Raw genomic sequence first — 20011 nt, 5'->3', positions numbered from 1 at the left:
CCGCTCCTGAGGGGGTTCTGTCACCGCAGCCCCGCACTACCTCTCCCACACACACCTGCGAGCCTGGGGGCGCTCCAACAGGGCCACGACCAGGGGCTGTCCCTGGCTGGCTGCAAACAGGGCAGCCGCCACCGCCCCTCAGGCTAAGGGAGGCCCCGGGGAGGCCGTGCCCCCAGCCAGGCCTAGGCCACCGCCTCCCCTGCCTCGCCCTCCATCGATAGCTCTGCGCGTCGCAGCGCAGGCCTTCGCCGGGCCTCGCGTCTCCCTCCGGCCCCGGATGAGCCCTCCTTATCCCCTCCCTTCCCGCCCATCGATGCCTCGGCGCTCGCCCCGCCCTCCACCGTCACGCCACCGCTCCCGGGCAGTTGGGACGCCGAGCGGGTGGGACCGCAGCAGGCCGTGGCCTCCCACCGCCGGGGACACGCACCCCTACCTCAGCGCGGAGGTGAGGCCCGGCCGCCCGCCTGGGGGCGGTGGGGCGGGGCGGGACGGGGCGGGGGCCCCGGCGGCCGGCGCGAGACCTAAGCCCCACCCCTTCCCCGCGCGCCCCCCCGACCCGGCCGCGCGGGGGCCCGGGCCCGGCGTGTGCTGCCGCCCCGCGCCTGCGCAGGGCCCAGCGGGGCGGCGGGCAGCGCCGGGCCCGGGCCTGTCCGCCCCCCGCCCCCCGCTGCCGGCTTCTCCCTCCCGAACGGAGGCGCGAGCGGGCCGCGGGCCTGCGGGGTCCCGGGCGGGTGCCGCATGCGGGACTGTGGAGGGGCCGGGCCGCGCCGCCGGCCTGACGCTGCTGCCCGGTTTCTTTCAGGAAGCCGCGAGGGACGATGCCGGTGCCGCGTCGTTCGCCCCCGCGCTTCGTCACTGCCAGGCGGCCGCGCCGCTGCTGAAGCCGGGAGCGAGCGCTGACCCGCCGCCAGCGGCCGGCCATGGCGGCCGGCTGCCCGCCGCCCTTCGGCGACCCGGGCGAAATGCGGGAGGGGTTCCTGTGCCCCCTCTGCCTGAAGGACCTCCAGTCGTTCTACCAGCTTCAGGCGCACTACGAAGAAGAGCACTCGAGTGAGGACAGAGACGTCAGAGGACAGCTCAAAAGTAAGAGGCGTGACAGTGGTGCTAACGCGTTCGTTTTCGCCGTGTAAAATTCCCCGTGGCGAAAGCCGCCTGTGCTGCCAGCGCTCTCAGAGTCATAGCACAGAATCGTTCAGGCTGGAAAAAGACCTTTAAGATCATCGACCCCAACCCTTAACCTAGCACTGCCAAGCCCACCGCTAACCCGTGTCCCCAAGTGCCACCTCAGCACGTCTTGTAAATCCCTCCCGGGATGGGGCCCCCGCCACCTCCCTGGGCAGCCTGTGCCAGTGCTTGACAGCCCTCTCGGTGAAGAAATTTTTCCCAACATCCAATCTAAGCCTCCCCTGGCGCAACTTGAGGCCGTTTCCTCTTGTTACTTGAAAGAAGCGACCGACTCGTACCTTGCTACAACCTGCTTTCAGGTAGTTGTAGAGAATTGTCTCACTTGTCTTAAGAATACTAAAATACTAGTTGATGTGCATTACCAAGTGGGGTACAGGGTTCTGGTTTTCTATATGCCACCTTAGGCCAAGGCATAATTTTTATGTTATTCCGAATACTTTCAACAAGTAAATTCCAAATCAGGCACTTAAACAGTCATCACTCTTCAAGTATCTGATTTTCTGCATGAATTTTATTACTGGTCTGCTGGGGGTTTTGTGTGTTTTTTTCTGATGACTCTTGATTTACACAGTAACCCAGACGAATTCCCAATCATTACTTGAAGACCTTACAGGATATGGTGAATTTCTGGTACTTGCCAGGTACCAATTCATTAATCCCTGGTTTTTGACGGTAGATAAAGCCGTTGTTGCAGTTAAAGTTAAGGAATGTGGTTGGTGGGAAGAGGTGGAAAAGAGTGTGGGTGGTGGAGCTGGCTGTAGATGCTGGGAGTGTCCCAGGGTTGTGCTGTGGATTACCAACTGTTGCTGCTGTTTGAAAAATCCCTTTGAGTTCTGTTTAACTAAAATATTTTTTTTTTACTTCTCTTGTGTACACGGTGTCATTTTATATTGAGAGAAGAATATGCAAAACCTGGTGATAAGTCTTTTCCCTGCAAAAATCTTTCTGGTTTTATTATATTAGAGATAGTGGCCTGGCAGTCTTGAATTTTTACCCTCACCCCCTTTTTTTTCTCCCCTCACGTTGGTGATTATTATTTCAAAAGTCTTTTCTCAGTGAAAAGTTTGTTTTTAACAAGCCTATCATAGGGGTAGCACAGTTGAATATTTAATGAATCTTTAAGTTGCTTTCCATCGTCTAGCTACTTCTTGGCTCTTAGCACTGTGCTCTTCTTGGACAGTGAAGGTAGATTGGTCAGTACTGCAGTCATGTTCTCATCATGCGTAGATACAGTGATGTAATAGCTGCATCATGAAATGCTTCCATGGAGCATTTAAACCACAACAACAGTATGGTTTTCATTGCGATTAGAGAAAACAGCAACTTAAGCCTGGTAACTTTTCCCAGGTGCTTTTTTATTTAATACAAAACACCTGCATTTTGATTTTGGTCTAGTGTTATTTTAATCTAAAATAGTGTACTGTGGCTTCTCAGGCTGTCTTTCTTATGTGTTCTTGCGTAAAGGATGTTGGTTTCATCTGCTTGCTTTCTGTCCTAGTTGTTCATGTTAAGGTCTATCCAGTGAAGTCCCTTCTAGAAGAAAGGCCAGCAGAATCATCTATTTAAATTACTTGTTTTAGGGACTCGTGTTCAAACTGTGGCTCACAAGTGGTCGCGCAACTTTGTGCTGAACTCTTGACTATCCTAATTGTGGAATTCTATAAATGCTTACAAATCACCTTATTACTTCAGTTCAGTCATGCCGAGGTGGTTAAATTTGACTTCATGGTAAACAAGACTGTGAAATTTCACTTGGAAAGCTTCTGTGTCTGCAGCAAAGCCCTGAGGCATCCCTACTTCCTTTTTTGAGTATGTCAGACTTTCAAAGTCTCGAGTGCATCTACATTTTCGATGTAGGTGGTGTAAAATGCACTTAAGAAACTTCAGTGTCTAAGCTGTCCAGTATGGCAGATGGGGAGGGGGGAAGGTAATCCTCTTTCTTAAATGGTGTTGCAGTGCTGGCAGAGCCCTTGCCAACTTGACACAGTTGGGTTGAGCAGTGCACTTTATATCACTGAGTGTCATTTTGGGAGGTAGCATGACATCAGCAGCTGAAAAACAGCTAGGAATTACTATGTCGGCATGAGGAGCCTGCTGGCACAGCCCTAGTGGCTGAAGCGCAGAGGGGGCAGACTCCGGTAAGGTCAAGGTGGAAATTCCAGTGTTTCAGACAATAAATAAGAAAATTAGAAATACGAGAGGACATGCTAACTCATGGTTCCCAGCAGCTTGTAAGAAGGCTTGATGTATAAAAGATCCAGTTCAAGGAGGTACTGAGTGTGTTTGGAAAAGGAGCACCCTCAACTTCTGCTAGTATTCAGACAGGAACATAGCTGCAAGGGCAATAAAAGCTCTGAAGTTTGAAGTTCCCGGTCTTTATTTTTTTTTGGCCCAGGAGACTGCCCTCCTCTCACTAGCATTCATATGAGGTGATGCAGTGGGCTGTTTGGTACTCTTGAAATTATTCAGGTGTACGAGCACACTGAAATTTGTAGTTTGAGCAACAAGACAAAGAAAGTGCTGAACATCCTTGAGTCATGAAAAAATCATTGGGACTTGAGAGAATGAAGATGGTGTCTATATGATGTCCCAGAATGCTGTGAAATGGGTCCCATAGTTGCTAGGACAGCTTACCGTTCTATGGTGAAGTCCCTGAATGGAGTGTCTAAAACTACTTTGTCGTTAGGACCTTAGTGCTACTATTTTATGACAGATAAGAAAGAGCATTTTGTGCCATCTGTGATTCTCTGAACCCTGTTCTGGTTCTAAACAGAACATGATGAGGAGAAACTTGTTATCAAGGAGAAGAGCTTGTGCTAAAAGATGAGGAATAATCCATACTGGTTTCATATGACAGATATTCAGTGACTGCTTGCCACGTTTGATAACTTGAGTTTAACTTTTTCAGATCTAGTTCAGAAGGCCAAAAGAGCAAAGAAGAAATTGCTGAAACAAGAAGGAGATGACAGAACTGATTCTGGATCTCAGGAACGATATGAGTCCTTCAGCTATGGTGGAGTAGATCCATACATGTGGGAGCCCCAGGAAGTAGGTAGGAGAGCTAGAAGGTGATACACAGTGGGGTTAACCTTTCTTTTAATCTTAATTGGGTACGTGCTACAGTATTGCTGAAGTTGCATGGAATTGTGTCTGCATTGCATTTGATTTGCTGTAGCATGGAGTTATGGTTTGCATATTGATTTTGTGCAGCCCACCTACGTTGTCTGTGGGATGGGGAAAATGCAGGTAATGGGGGGGTGGGGGGTAGAGGAAGTGTAGAATCGGTACCCCAGCAAACTTTGAGAACAGGATAGCTGTTAGTCACTTTACTGTGTCTGAGCCATTGAGGCCTGGTGGTGGATATGTATTTACCCCTGTGCATCCAGCTTTGTTGAAATGTTCTGCAACCACCTTGTGGCTTTTTACAAAACAGATAATCCACTAATTAATTATTATGCTATAGTTATAAAAAATCTCCAGCTTTTGGGCTACACTTAAAGTAGCTGTTAGTTTACCTGTCTGACAGAAAGCTTGTCCATCAATTTTAAACTTTCAGCTTTTTCCCTGGATTTGAGATGTAGGTCATCTTTCATTAAGAAGAGGTTTAATTTTTTTTTAAAAAGGGGGCCAAACCCCCACCCCACCCCTCTGAATATAAATCTACATTTCTGTAGATGTAGAATTTGAAGGATAAGTCGACTGAGCTTGTAATTATAAATACTGCTACTGGAAATTGCCTCCTACTATTACTGGAATGTCACATCTTCATGGGGAGGAAGCAGCACTATCTCTGCTGGTAAAGTGTTCCCTGTGCTGCTGACAGGCTAGGACTTAGTCCTTTGGATCTGCGGAGTCTGGTAATTACACTTTTGACTTTAATTATTTCAGCAGCAATCATAGTATAAATATTAGGTAAGAATAAATTTAGGCAGTGAACTAGCAGAAGGTTTCTGAATATTAGAGAAATGAGAACTGTTTCCTGATCAGAGTGGAGCAGGTGAACCTTACAGGTTTTAGAGTAGGATTTGGTGGGTTTGTGAAAGAGACTGTGTGATGTCTCCGAAGCAGTGGTGGAATTCAGTTACCCAGAGGGGCCCTTTCATTCCTGTGAATTCAGCTTTGGAGTTTTTTTGGTTATTTCACTAGTATGAGGAAGTGAGATTCTTAAAATTACATAGGTAGTATTAAAAAGCAACATCTAATTTTGTGTTCTACCACTCGGAATAAAGATACTTTTTTTGCATTACTATTAAAAAAAAAATATTTTTTCTGTAAATTTGATTTTTTTTTTTAATACCTCACTTATCTGACTAGGAAAAGGATCAAAACTGAAACTTGAAACCAACATTGTAGAGTATGAATTGTACATTTCTTAAAAAGATGCTAATATTGTTCCTTTGTATAGTTGGTGATCAGTTATCTGTATATCTGAACTGTCATCAAGGATTTGATTCAGAACCTCTGAAGGTGGAAGGATGATCAGAATTCTTAAAGAGAAATTGCTGTTGCGTAGGCCTCCATTAATCATTGGATCTGCTTCTTCCCTTAGTTCAACATTGTAGCCAGGAAACTAGAGGGAGTTGGTTTTGAGACTACTACTAGTTGATAATAGCTTGCCAAACATAACTGAGGGCTGAAGAGGGGGGAAAAAAAATCTGTTGCAGATGTTCTCTGTAACATAGTGCTTGTTTTCTGTAGTAGAAATAAAACACTGTTTATTGCTAGCCTGGAGATTAGGCTTTAACCTGCATGTTTTATTTAGAGCAGCACTGTGAAAATGTAGGATTCTAATCTGTCTTTATAATTAGATTAGAACATGAGAAATAGATGTGAACAGAAGAGACAGCTCTCTTTCAAGAGGCATTTAAATCCGTACAGAACACCTGGGTCACTGCAAACTTTCTGCTATCTCTCCAGGTGCTATGAGAAGCCATCTTTCTGATTTCAAGAAACACCGAGCAGCCAGGATTGATCACTATGTAGTTGAAGTCAATAAGCTAATAATCAGGTTAGAAAAGGTAAATCTGCTGCTTTTTAATATTCTACCCTTCTGAATGAAAAACCCATATTTTAGTATGAAGTGTGCCCATTTATCTGCCAGTGCACTTTATAAGAAATACTGAACTATGACTCTCCTCACGCATAACTGTTTTCCTTTTCTATCCTTGAGTGCTGTGCTTGGTCTGACCCTGTACTGTGGATATGATTTCTGTTTCTATGCACTGTTTTCAAGCTGAAGATGCTACTTCCACATGCTTCAAGAGCCATCTGTTTTCCTGTATGTTTTCTCCATCTTTTACTTTACTAAATTTCTCTCTAATGTTTTTGTCATGATTCTTCCAGCTCCTTATTCTTCAAAATCTGCCAATGATATACTTACTTTTTGGCTCAGATGCAGTAATGTTGGATGCTGGAAGGATTATGTCAAAAATGCCCTGATTTGTACAGGTTTGGCATTCATTGTTTAGCACTACTTGTGTGAATATGGCATTAGAAATAAGATAGTTGCAGGAATCTGGTGTAAAACAGGCTGAGACTCCTATCTCCTAAAAGTGTCAGGTTTCTTTTTCTTGTTGGGCTGGGTTGTGTTGGGTTTTTTTCTTGCAAAAGTACAGTTTTCTTGAATGAATTGTTTATCATCTTCTAGCTTACATCGTTTGACAGAGCAAACACTGAGTCAGCTAAAATAAGAGGTTGGTATGAACTTACCTCAGACTCTTTGCTCCTGTAGTTTAACCAGCTGAGGAATTAATTGAATGAGCATCTTATCTTGTGCGTATTCCCTCCCCTCTTGCTTGGTCACAGCTATAGAGAAGTCTGTTGTGCCTTGGGTCAGTGATCAGGATGTTCCGTTCTGCCCAGACTGTGGCAATAAGTTCAGTATTCGAAACAGACGGCACCACTGCCGCCTTTGTGGATCGATTATGTGCAAGAAGTGCATGGAACTTGTCAGTCTTCCTTTGGCAAGTAAGTACAGTGTGTGGTGTTAATTCCTGCTTTCCTTAGCTCACTCAGGGTGCTAACTGCATCCTGGCTTGTTGCCATCAGGAAAAAAGCTGCTGGTAATATTCTGCCTTTGCAGAAAACTTGGCCCTTAATGTATCATTGTTTCATGCAGACACTTGTCAGTGAAACAGAGTAAGAAGAATGATGTCTCCATTCTTTGTCTCTGTTCCTCGTTCATCTTTGGAAGTGTTACATAACACTGAAAGAGTTACTAGAAGTAGTAGTATATACTAGTAGTAAATGTATTTAATATTTAGTGTCTTATCCTACTGAATACCATAACTATGAAGTATTAACTTCAGGAATTATAAGTGCCAAGGTTCTTGACATGTAAGATTACTGTGGCTATTTCCAGTCTTGCCCATGGCTGTCCAAATGCTGACATTAAGGAAATTCATCCACAAGCCTTGAAGAAGCCCTTCAAACTTTATTTTCTTCATCTAGTGCATTGGAGAGGACACAGTTCTCCAAGAGAATGACATTAACTATGCTTTTTTGAGCATTCAAGCATAAAACATGGACAACATTAATGTACCTTTTCTTCCACATGCTATCCTATATGCAAGCTTCAGCATGAGAAAGCTTCTAGGCGTAAGTAGAGTAGGTGGTTCTCAGCAGTCTGCTCTCTAGGTGCTTTTAGAATGGAGCAGGATTTATAGTGAAGACCCAAATTCTCACTTGCAGTCTTGGTTGTCATTGGTTCCTTGCATGTCTTTCATGGTTTTCTAATTTACCTGAGTATCAAGTTTCTGTTAAAGCACAATTCATTTGTGTTGGTAAAATCTGTCAGCTTCTCCAATCACTGTAAAATTACCTGTGTATAATTTTTAGGCAAACTCACTAGTGCCAGCAAAGAGGCCTTGGGTTCTCATACTAGCCCGAACTCCTCACCTAATAGTGTCCATGGTTCCCGCCGTGGCAGCATTAGCAGCATAAGCAGTGTCAGCTCAGTTCTGGATGAGAAGGATGATGACCGTATCCGTTGTTGTCGGCACTGCAAAGATACCTTGTTGAAAAGAGAACAACAGATGGATGAGAAAGAATACACTCCGGAGATTGTGAAACTCTATGAGGTAAGTCAAACTCTTTGCTGCTGTGATCCTCAGTGTATCTATCTGCAGTTGTCATTACCTGATTTTTGGCTTGTTACCTCATGTCCAAGCTCTTACTTCATGATTTAATACTTGCTTTCAGAAGTGAGTTCAAAAAGGCTTTATTGGGTGTTTATGCCACCTAACAAAGGTGTATTGGAAACTGTGGAGCCAGTTAACCATATAATATTTATATCCCATGATAACTCAAATGTTGTTTTAAGATACATCTTCATTCTAATCGTCTGGAACTAATAGTTCTGAGATGCCTTTCTTAAAATTTGAGCTATGTCAGTTGGGATTCCACAGAACAGTCCTTGTTTAAACCAACGACATGCTGTGTGCTTTGTTGATGGGCTGCACTGGAACTACAGGATTCAATGTCAGCACTGTTGTCCTCACACTGATGGCAAGTGCTTTTTTGAACCATCTGTATCAATCAACAGCATATGGCCGGAACAGTGTGTTCAAATATGCTGCGAAAGCAGGTACTGACAATAGTCAGGTATCTTTTCAGTAAAGTCTGCACACACCCCAGGTTAATATTAATGGGAGTTTCTGCTGGTGCACTTTATGAAGAGGTTTAAGGCTAGAAGTTGTCCAAGTCATCCATTAAAACAGCTTCTGAATTCAAAATTCACCTTGCAGGCGTACAGGGAGACTTCCTCTGTTCCTGCCCATGCCATCTGTGTTCTGAGGCTAACTGGAGGGTCGTGTCATCCTCAATAGTTAAATGGCTTTCACCACAGTCAACTTTGAATGTGCACAGGCAGCAGGAAAGGTTTATGTTGGCATGTTATTGCATTAGTTTTATTAACATAAGTTACTTATACATTTTGTCTTAAACAAGAAACTCCGACTCTGCATGGAGAAAGTTGACCAGAAGGCACGAGAATACATAAGGATGGCAGAATCACTAAAGTAAGCTCCATTTGCTGTTGTTATTTATGAATATATGTATCTTTCCTCCCCAAAAGCATGGGAAGGACTAAAGAAATGGCATGCTAAGGCTGCAGGAGTATGTAAATTGTAAGAAAAAGCAGTGTTAGGTTATCTGTTGTCTTTTGGATGCTCTTCAAACAAAGTAGTATTTAATTAATTATTAATGGTCACATTGCAGACAGAGAGGTCCAATTTATTTTTTTTAAAGTCAATTTCTGGTGAGGCGCCACTGTCATACTTTGACATGCCATGTTTGCAAAAAGGAAGTACAAAGTTACAATTCTTGTTGTGTAAATAAGCCTCTTTGAACTGTTGAAGTAAGATACTGCTGCCTTCAGCTGCATGGTATGGCTTCCAGGTAGTGCCAGCAGCAAATGCTTCTCACCTGTTCTTGTGTAAAGCGAGCCACCTTCACCTGACAGTTGTTCCTGAATCTGGCTGGCCTGCCCTGTGCTGCAGTGTATAAGCAGCATTCACGTATTGTGCTTCTGTGCGTAGTTTCTTGTGGTACTGTTCTCTCATTGGAGTAACTTAAACCTCTCCAGCTATATCTGCAGGAGGTTGTCATCTTATACTTCTGGCTTGTACAGTAGAGGAGTATAGACATTGGTCTTAGACTATGAAGGACGTTCATTTGGGATGTTAAAGTTCACAAATACTTCTGTACCTGTCCTTTAGATCGGGTGGTATAGTAAAATTAGGCTGTCATTCATCATAACAAAACCATTCTTGTAAAAACACACCTGCCAAAAGGAAGAAACAAGTATAGAAGGTGAAAACCTAGTTAGGCTGCTCCTGGTTTTTGTCAATTCTTCATGAGTTGGTGTTATGTGGCTTGACAACTGGAGAAGAGTAAAAATATGAATGTCCTTGGATAATGGAAGCACATGTCAGACTTCTTACTGATGAAATTAAAGATTTCTGACCAGGACTGAGTCTCAGAAACTTGGATCATACGGATAGTGGCATTGCTTTTGAGAGTGATCCTTGTCTTTTGTGTTTGTGATACAAAAGGAGAGGAAGTCTAAAAACTGCTGAAAAGTCTTTCCCAGTAAATCATAATTTGTTTCATCAATAAATGTGATATTCTAGTAAAGTGCATGTAATTAATTGTCTCCCCATGTGGACAGTCAGTTACTAGCATCTTAAATGCTTTACCTATGTGGGGTTGCAGGCTTTTGCTTTCTGACAAATGCTAGTAGAGATAACTATTTTAATTCAATGGTATAGTTAGTTCCTCAGTCAGTCTGTTTTTTCCATACCCAGTTGCCTGGAAAAAAAACACAAAATAGATGCATTTGCTAAATGTGTGTATATTTTAGATGTTACTGGTAGAGACGCCTTCCTGTGTTAAAATACAATTTCTCCTATAATAGTAAATAATAACGCAATCATAAATAAAATTCTCTTCTGTGGAATGTTCATGTTCACAAGATGATTGTCATTTTCCACTTCTGTCACAAGGAAAGTTTTTAAACACAATGAACTAGAAATAAAATCATTCAGCCCCTTTAGTGTTAGCTGTTCTTACCATTGTTGAATCTTAGTCATCTTGGGATAATTTTTAGTGTTATATATATTGTTAGCTGGGTGCATGTCTTACAATAAAGTTGTATTTATTTCTTAGTGCTGGGGAGACAACCTACAATCTTGAGCACGCTAATGACTTGAGGGTGGAGATTCAAAAAGTATACGAATTTATAGATGCCTTAAGGTAAAAGAAGATCTCTCTCTTCACCCCCCAGCATGTGTCTGTCTCCCTCTGTTAGGACTTCTCTGTAGTTTTTCTCAACTGTTGGTGTCTGTGCTGGTGTAGCACATACCTGTTTATTCACATGGATAATCAATTTGTCTGCTCAGTTGTAAAGAGCATGTGAAGAGGTCGCTACTGTTCCTGTGCACCATCAATTTCTACTTCCCTTTCCAGCCTTAAAAACCATGCATATGCATTCCTCTGCAGTGGAAATAACTAAGCACAGAGGAAACAAATAGCAGCACAATTTGGGGTTTGTTTTGTTTTTAATTAAAAAAAAAAAAAGTACTAGTGGAAAATGTTATAACCTGTAATACCCAAAATGGTTTACTTAAAAGAATGTCAGAAAGCTTTCACCCGTATTGTCGCTCTCCCTTCTGCTGCATTTTTGCTGGCCCTTGATTTTGAACTGACAAAGCTGTATGTTTGTTTTGGTTCAGTAAGAAGATTTTGAATCTAGGCTTGCATGAAGATCCCCAGCCTCATCCTAAAACACTACAACTTCAGAGAATGATAAGATACTCAGCTACACTTTTTGTTCAGGTAAATGGAGCTTATGTTATAAGCTGTATGTATGTTTTGTACAGTGTTCTCTTCTTGGCCAGACATCCCTGTGGTTTGAAACTGTTTTGACAGGAGGTTTAGTTCTATACATTTTCTGTAGTTCCCCTAATGACTTATGGTAGCCTTAAATGAGCTGGAATACAGATGGTGTAGTCTGAGCAGCATTGAGTACAGGGACCTAAGAAAATGTGTGAATCTTGTCCTTGTCTCTTGCTGAGATGTGAACCTAGTCTGCAGTGCAGTTATGATAGCAAAGACGTGCTCAGAGTTGCAGCAGTGACTGCAGCGTAGAAGTAGCCTTTGTTTGTGGGGTGTTCTGTTGGTACCTCTCCTTTCAAGTACTGAATGCCTGCAAGCAACAGTGTGAATATTTCACGTTTTGCCAGGAAAAACTGCTTGGCCTAATGTCCCTGCCAACCAAAGATCAGTATGAAGAACTGAAAAAGAGAAGACTGCATACGGTAAGACAGGTTAAGATCTGTTACATCTTGCATCAGGGCCTCCTTCAAGGGCCTGGTAGCTGCATGTGTATGAGTAGTTGCCTTGAACATTGGATTCCAGTTTTTCATTTTTTATGCAGATCATTCCATACCCTTTTTCAGGGATTCATGTAACTGTCATTGTGTTCTGTCCAGAACTAAGTAGGTGTGTACTGAGCAGCTGAATACTTATAGAAAGCAGCAGTGACTTGGCTGCCCATGCTGTTTCTGCTGTAGTGCATGCAGAGCAAGCCCTAAACAAAAGTATGTTAGTTCATGTGGATTTTCAAATTGTTTTCTGGAGTTCATTTGCACAAGTAGAATTTGGAGATTTCTATTAGTGGTGGAAAAGGACATACTGGAATAGGAATACCTCTTCAGAGAGAGAGAGAGGGTTTTTTCAGTTAGGAGGGAAGATGACAACTGTAAACTAAACCAGCTTTATCTTGAGGTAGAAATTAAGAAATACGAGTTGTTGCACTCCAAAAGCTAATGGTATTGGTGACCTTTAACACTGTTGTTCTATTACAGATGTCTGCTGTAGTCAGATGTGATACGGTTCCTGTCCAAATTAATCTAGACCACTCTTTGCACAGTGGCACTAGGCATTTTTTTGTTCTATATAAAGCACTGTCACTGCTCCTACTTGCTCTCAAGTTTGTAGAGGCAGATGCCATGGGATTTCAATCAGTATCATCAGAAACAAACTGAAGGGAAGTGCTTGGGTAGTAATACGAAAATAAGCATTTTCTGCAAAGTAGGCAAAAATGCAGCTGATCCCTTTCAGTGACGGCCAGTAATGTCTAAGATCAGCTAACTTCTTGTACCTATGGATTCTTAGAACAGATGTTTTTCAGGCTCATGGTGTTTTCTTTACTACATTTTTTGTTGTTGTTTTAGGTGGCTCTTGAAACACAGGGAAAACAAGAGGAAAAGCAGAAAGACTTTATCTCCAGAGCTGCCATTAATGGTGATGCAACTCACCTTAAAAAGGGAACAGTGAGAAAATCTGAAGGCTGGTTACCTACATCTAGTGTATCAAGGGAGAGTGAGATAGCGGACCCCCTCCTCCAGCAGATTGACAATATCACATCTTTTATTAAGCAAGCAAAGGCAGCTAATAGGATAGATGAGATCCATATGTTGCAAGAGAACCTGAGGCAGCTTCAGGATGAATATGATCAGCAACAGACTCTGAAAGCTATCGAGCTTTCTAAAAAACAGGCAGAAGAGGAAGAGATGCAGAGGGAGGAACTTCAGGTCCTTCGTGAAAAAGAGTGGGAAAGAGAACACCAGAAGTTCATGTCTCGGCACTCAAGGACATGCTCCTTAGACTTCAGAGAAGTCAAGCAGCATCAACATGAAGTTGCAAAAGAGGACTGGAACTTGACAGCACATGCATTGGATTTGGATATTACTCAGAGCAAAGGGGACCCATGTTCTGAAACTCCTGCTGTTGAGGAGCTGCCAGCTACAGAGCACTTGACCTTCACACTCAAACCCCAGAATGTCCCACAGCGTGGCAAAGAGCAAGACCAGACAGCCTGTCTAAACCCATTTGAAGATGAAGCAGATACCCCTCAGTTACAGGATGATTCTACTAACCCATTTGTCAAAGAGACTTCTCCAATGGCTTCTGTCTCTGACACAGCTCTGCAGAGTGATAAAAAAGAATATAATCCATTTGAAAATGAAGAGGATGAACAAACAAATGGAGCACCTGGCAGTGCTTCAAATCCTTTTGAAGAGAATGAAAATCCATTTCAAAAGCCTGGGGGCAGTTGGAATTCTGGGAATCCATTTGAAGAGGGATCTTCCACCAATCCCTTTGAAGTGGAGGATGGCAATGAGATCTCTGGAGAGGAGGCTATAGAGGAAGAGCTGCTTCTCCAACAGATAGATAATATCAAAGCTTATATATTTGATGCCAAACATAGTGGACGAATGGATGAGGTGGAGGTACTAACAGAGAACTTAAAGGAACTGAAGCACACATTAGCAAAGCAGAAGAAATCCAACTGCTGAAGCAGCAATAGGGCTGTGTAATAATTAAGTCTGCTGTTAAGTATGGGAAGGTAGAGCAGATACTTAGAAACAGGAGTACAGATCACAAGAGGGAATTCTGAGAATCTTGACTTTTATGCACTTTCAGTTAGGCATTTCCACTACTACTTGGTCTTGAAGAAAGAATTATTGAGGTATGCTGCTGGTCTCAAACACTTGTACTAAGAAATTTTAAAATAACTCATTACAACATTATTTTAATGCTAACTCGTCCTATTGCGTGCTTATTCTGGTTACAGTGGTTAGGGAGCTATGATTTGGAAATGTTTGCAATGTTGGTTTGTCATCTTTTCCCCCATTCTGTTGTAGTATTGACATTTCAAGTGGGGCTTTGACTAAAGAAACACAAGATCTTTTCTAAAACTTCCACATCCTCTGATAATGGCACAGTGCAGTGTTACAGGCTAGTGCAATTGCCTAATGGTGTTAGGAGAAAGTGCTGTTAAAAGGCTGCTGTGATTCTTTGAGGTGCAGGATGTACAAGCTTGCAGATCAATTTTGTGCAATGCCAATACATAAATGGGATCTTAAAGACTGAGAACTTTATAACTGATCTTAATATAGTAACTTTTTAATGAGTTTATAAAAATTCCCAAGTAAAATTTGGATCACCTTTACTTTTCCATTTGCTCTGAGCACAAACTATCATGTAGTAGAGCACACTGTGCTGGCTTCAGAGATCTGCTTGTGAGGGAACAAGTGTCTACTCAGTTCCAGGGAAAAAAGCATCAGGCTAGCACCATTTCACACTATAAAGGGTGACCCTCCAATTCCTAATGATTTTATGGAATGTGTTACAGATTCCTTTAAATTCTCTGGGTGACAGAATGATCATGTTTATTTGTGAGACTGGAACCCTTTCTTTGTAGCATTCAAGAAACAAAAGTCTTGTTTACAATGGAGAGCTGAAGTGCCGCTGAACTGGAATTGTGTGAAAGCTGGAAGACAAAGTCTGTGGCTGCAGTAGTGCCAAATAGCAATTCTCTTTCATATTTGATGCCCCTCAGAAGTTGTTGGGAGAAGCAGGCATGTCTGTCTTAAATAAGAAGCTCCACACTGGAGTAATCTTGTGGATCCTGTGGTCTGGGGGAAGACTAGTGATGGCCAGCACCTGTGGTGCAGGAGGGCTTAGAGCTGGGCTTCTGCAGATTGGTGGCAGAAATGTAGGATAACTTCAGGGTTAGGTCTGACTGTGCCTGCAAAAATCAGAGCCTGAGCTGCTCTGATTTTTATCTTTGAAAGGCAGAGGTCCATCATCAGATGTGTTTGAAAGGGTGGTGGGGAGGGTTTAGTCTAAAGGGCATGTTTATTTTAAGATGAAATAGAGTAATATCAGGCAGATCACGCTGTATAGCACAGTAACAGTGGGCTTACTCAGAAGTGTAAACTTTTTTGGAACAGGACATGTCTTTTTAGTATGTATTAGCATAGCTGTAGCCTAAGCATTGCGTATTTTAGAGACACATAATTACACAACCTAAAGAGCAGAAACTCTCTAATAGTTTTATTTTGCTGTAAGTAAGTGTAGCTGGGGACTTGTGGAACTGTTTTAGAAAAACAAATCACTTATATCTTCACTTAATAGCACTAGTAACTGTTCAAAGTAACTGAAAGCAGCCAGTTAAGGACAACTGACTTTCTTCTTACTATAGCCTACCTCTGAAGTTGAAAGGTGTGGAACACATTGTCTTAAGACCATGAAATTTTTATACTGAGATGTTATTGACTCCTTGAGTATTATTTTGCACCAAGCAAAATGAAGAAGAGCATTCCGAAAGGTTGTAAACTAACAAAACACATGCAGTGTGCCACCAGATTTATCAAGGCAGCAAAAAAGAAATGTTGAGATAGCTGAAGGCAAGCCCTGGAATTGTTTAACAGAAATAGTACAAGGTAGTTATTTAAGGCAGACTTGTTTGCTAGTCAAGAGGATTGCTCCCTGCACTGTAACACAAAGGGGTTTTTTGGTATCAACATGAAAAACATGGTTTTGGCAGCTTCAGCTTTCACATTTAAAAAGTGAGTTTTCCCCTTGTTAGAGCTGTCCTGCCTTGTTTGTATTTTCAGTCTAATACACTAATAATTGAAGTATCCTTATTGTACACAGTAGTGTATTTTTACAAGCAGATAACAGACTAGCATACCTCATGATCTTTGCCAGTGTTAAATGTGCCAGACTATAGACATCAGATACTGAAGTAATCTCCAAAGTGAAGACCTTATGCCTAGTATCTGGACTGCTGTGAGGCTCACAAAGGCACAACAGAATGAAGACATCTTAACCATAAAGCTCAATAACTAGGATTGACTTTTGTTAAAATTGCATGCACTACTCTGTATGGAAACTTTGTAAACAGAGATGAAATAAAACATGTTTATTTTGTGCTGCTTGTCCTTGACAGTTTTTACAGGATGCTTTCACATGAATCACTGTGCAGTTTTGTATTCAACTGTTAGCTTGGAAATGCTGAAACACAGTTCTACAGTAATCTGCATATGTAAGCCTGACTTAAAGGTATGTGCAATTACCAAATTGCAAGAAATACAGTACAACCTGTCACGTGTTTATATACTGTTATTGGTACCATGTAATTGTTTCGTGGGGCCGAAGCTACAACGATTCAGAAGGTTTTTTGACCACATGCAGAGAGCAGGAGTGTTTGAGGTTAAGAGGAAGTATATAGCAGCACTGGACTTTGAAGCATAATGGACTCGCTGCCTAGAATTTGCTGGAAGTTGATAAATCTAGGCAGTTTGCCTTTTTGTGGCTTTAAAGGGGGGGGGGGGGGGGGGGGGAAAGGAAGACCATTCAGGAAATTGTCTTATGAGTAGCTTTTTTTTCTTGAAGGGGAATAAAGGTAATCGTGAGGCATATCTTTTAAATGCTAACTTAAGTGTTCTTCAGTGCTGGTAACTCCCTGCCTTGATCAGTGCTGCTCAGAGCTGCACTATCAGCTGCACAAGTTCTATCTTGTTAATGAGACTTCAACTGTTTGAGTGGTAACTAAAAAAATTAAGAAAATTCAGGCTTTAGTTTGAGCCTGGAGTAGCATTATCATTTGGCAGTCTTCAGGTGGTACAAGATGGAAATCAGCAGAAATGTTTTTACACCACTTTCTACAAATTGTGGAATTCTGGACTGCTTCTAAGATTAACTTTTTGGCAACCATGATCTTGGTTTTGCCACAACCTTATACATGCTGGCATGAGTAGGAAGGAAATAGGGCTCTGGTCATTCTGTCTTTCCTCGTTCTGTTTTCTTTCTATGCAGTGTTGACTGTAATGCTTTGTAAAACTGGTGCCAAAAAACCTGGGTTTTTAACTTAGTTTATTTTTCACTTCAATTATTCTAGTTGTAGCTGTAAGAAAACTTGAGACAAGGTTGTCTGTAATATATGAACCTGCTTGTTCCCATTTCCAAGAGCTGTTAGCTCTTGTTTCTCATTGAAGTACCTTGATCATCCAGCCCCGAGGAAAAACAACTGCATAACTTGAGACGTCAGGCTGATGCTTCATTTTTTGTAGCAGCTTTGTATTTTCCCCTCATCTCCTTGGGCAGTGGCACAAAAGCAGGGCAGGGGACTTGGCCTTCAATTTCACACATGCATTCTCGCAGATGATACTTCCTGGGCCCAAAAGTTGCGGGATGTGACAGTTTTTTTCTTTCCCTTTCCTCTTTTTCAAGCGTTTCTCTGGAAAAGAGATCCATTTGTTGCCATCAGAAGCCTGGACAGCGTTATTTCCTCTCCCCTCTCTGGACCCAGGCTACCAGAAAGATGGAGTGGCAGTTCCTAGCTCCTGTCAGTTTTGGCTGGGAGGAGCAGCGTTTCTGTGTACTTGACAAAAGCTTGCAGGGATGGCGTGTGCCGCATGCGAGGCTGTACGTTAACCCAAGCGTCACTTACTTGCTTTTCCCCAAGATTTTCCTAACGTGCTCGGTTATCTCTTTGTTGGTTTTATCCTCCACGTCGACCAAGACTTGTTCTCCGCTGTCTGCCAGGACAGATTCGCAGCGGAGCGTCAGGCGGTGCCCGCTGCCCCCTCGGTTCCGCACCGGCTGCCGGCGCGCGCCTCTCCGCCGCGGCGAACGAGCCAGGGCGCGCGCGGCCCGGGGGCAGCGGGCCCCGAGGCGAGCGCGAGCGGCTGCCCCGCGCCTGGGGGTCCGGCGCGCGGAACCGGCGCGCGGAACCGGCGCGCGGGGGGAGGGGCCCGGGGCGCAGGCGCCGGCCGCACCTACCCAGGTAGAAGCGGAGGAAGGGCGAGGGGGTCATGTTCCTGAGCAGCAGGATCTGCACCCAGGGGTTCCTGTACTGGATCTGGGGGACGCTGAAGAACACGAACCTCCTGGGAAGGGGAGGAGAAACAGGCGAGCGCGAGCCGAGGCGTCTCCGAGGGCGGCGCCACCCCCCGCGCTCCCGCCGGCTCACCTCGCCCCCGCGCTCCGCTCCCCCGCCGTGTTGTAGTTCACGGTCATCACCTTCACCGAGCTCTTGAAGACGATGTCGCCCTGGCTGAGGTACTGCAGCGTCCGCCGGATGGGGAACCGGCCCTTCATCAGCATGGCGGCGGCGGGGCCACGCGCGGCTGCCTGCCGGCCGGAAGCAGCGGGAAGCACCGCCCCGCGCGCGCCCCGCGGTTTCCCCCCCGGCGGGGGCGGGGCGGGGCGGGGCGCTGCCTCACGCGCCGTGCGCAAGCGGCGCCCAGGCCCCGCGGGGGCGCGCGGCGCCGGATCCCGGCCGCAGCCGGCCCAGAGCGCGCGCTTCGGGAGGCGAGGCGGCGGGAGCGGGGCGGGGGTCGAGGCCGGGACAGGCGGGCGCGGCGGCCGGAGCGAGCAGTGCCGCTCGGCAGCAACCGCGGGAAGCGGCGGACAGGGAGATGACCCGGGCGCGGCGGCGGCCGAGCTCCGCTCTGTTGCTGCCGTTTGTAGTAACGTCATGCCTTGATGCAAATTACATTTATGAAACATGCTGTTAGCAAGGGGTATTTTTTGTTAGGGGCTTCGCCCCCTCCCATTAACCTTCATTTAAGCAGTTAAAAAAGCGAGTTAATTTAATACATTATTCGGCACGGCCTGAATGAATGTACGTTTTTGTCTGTAACGTGGCAGGCAGCTCTGTGAAATGCAAAACATGCATTTTGTGCTCAAGAAAAACTTGCCCAACTCGATGCACAGGGCACACACATGCTCTGAAACAAGTCCTGCATGACCTTCCGTTGGTGCATACTGACCTTGACTATCAAGCGCTTTTCAAAATGCCTGTTGTTTCCTTTCTGGCTGTTCTGCAGAGGATAGTATAACAAATGGAGTGTTCTGTGGCGTAGACACAGTTTCAGTTGGCAAGAAGAACAACCTTCTCAAACTTGGGCAACAAGACCTGGTTCACAGTAGGCCGCTGAATGAGAAGGACTTCCCTCCCTCCCCTGCTTAGTTCTCTAGACACCAGGATTCAACAGCTGAAACCTAAAGCCTGGTGACCCTCCTTTCTGCTGAGTGAAACCTCTAAGTTGTACAGTTTCTAAGAGCAGCAACAAGAAACTCGGGTAACGCTATCTCTTCTCCATATACATACATGGAGGATGCATTTACTGTTCGCAATAGAGTCCAAATTCATTACCTCTATTATAAACTGTGTGTGAAGGGAACTAAAACCAGACCCAATGAATTGCCTTATTTTAAAACCTGGGGATCAGGAAGGAACGACCAGGTAAAAGCAAACACAAAGCATTGCCTATTATTAGCTATCTATCTATCTCCTCCAAAAAACCCCACAAAACTAAAACCAGAAGGCTAAAGAAGATGAATTAAAACCTTCAGGAAAAGGCCCTTCTCCTAGAAGTAGCTGCCTGGTGTCAGTAAGGTTCATGGGATTTATCTTCCATTTTAGGCCCAATTAAATCACTCTTAAGATAATCACTGTAGTGAAGGG

At 44.2% G+C, this 20011-nt stretch overlaps 2 protein-coding genes across 3 annotated transcripts; one reads left to right on the top strand and one right to left on the bottom strand.

Annotated features, from left to right (window-relative positions):
* Positions 1-313: 313 nt before the first annotated feature.
* On the top strand, positions 314-16858 carry RBSN (rabenosyn, RAB effector). 2 transcript variants are annotated; one of them, XM_040589938.1, is made up of 12 exons: positions 314-445; positions 803-1083; positions 4094-4237; positions 6103-6203; positions 6833-6878; positions 6991-7152; positions 8023-8264; positions 9133-9203; positions 10852-10938; positions 11418-11520; positions 11928-12002; positions 12921-16858. In XM_040589938.1, the coding sequence occupies exons 2-12, from the start codon at positions 921-923 to the stop codon at positions 14043-14045; spliced, it is 2319 nt and encodes a 772-aa protein (XP_040445872.1). In that variant the 5' UTR covers positions 314-445; positions 803-920; the 3' UTR covers positions 14046-16858. The 2 variants fall into 2 exon arrangements, with proteins under 2 accessions (XP_040445872.1, XP_040445873.1); XM_040589939.1 differs by lacking the exon at positions 314-445 and having other exon boundaries at positions 639-1083.
* Positions 16445-18702, bottom strand: MRPS25 (mitochondrial ribosomal protein S25). The gene is made up of 4 exons (XM_040589940.1): positions 18512-18702; positions 18322-18428; positions 17990-18077; positions 16445-17776 (listed from the first exon to the last, which is right to left on the bottom strand). Exons 1-4 carry the CDS (start codon positions 18643-18645, stop codon positions 17584-17586), a joined length of 522 nt encoding a protein of 173 aa, XP_040445874.1. The 5' UTR covers positions 18646-18702; the 3' UTR covers positions 16445-17583.
* Between the last annotated feature and the right edge of the window lie 1309 nt (positions 18703-20011).

Source organism: Falco naumanni, chromosome 4 (genome assembly GCF_017639655.2).
Source record: "Falco naumanni isolate bFalNau1 chromosome 4, bFalNau1.pat, whole genome shotgun sequence".
Taxonomy (NCBI): Eukaryota; Metazoa; Chordata; class Aves; order Falconiformes; family Falconidae; genus Falco; species Falco naumanni.
Note: the sequence above shows the minus strand (reverse complement) of the source record. Positions and strands in the feature narration are given on the sequence as shown.

Bases quoted from the DNA above. Each gene is read 5' to 3' on its own strand.
- RBSN (XM_040589938.1), top strand. From the start codon at position 921: ATGGCGGCCGGCTGCCCGCCGCCCTTCGGCGACCCGGGCGAAATGCGG. The intron at 6,204-6,832 runs GTAAATCTGCTG...ATCATCTTCTAG, and splicing joins TAATAATCAGGTTAGAAAAG to CTTACATCGTTTGACAGAGC. The intron at 6,879-6,990 runs GTTGGTATGAAC...GCTTGGTCACAG, and splicing joins TGAGTCAGCTAAAATAAGAG to CTATAGAGAAGTCTGTTGTG.
- MRPS25 (XM_040589940.1), bottom strand. From the start codon at position 18,645: ATGCTGATGAAGGGCCGGTTCCCCATCCGGCGGACGCTGCAGTACCTC. The intron at 18,429-18,511 runs GTGAGCCGGCGG...TCCCCTTCCCAG, and splicing joins GAGCGGAGCGCGGGGGCGAG to GAGGTTCGTGTTCTTCAGCG. The intron at 18,078-18,321 runs GTAGGTGCGGCC...CTGTCCTGGCAG, and splicing joins CTTCCTCCGCTTCTACCTGG to ACAGCGGAGAACAAGTCTTG.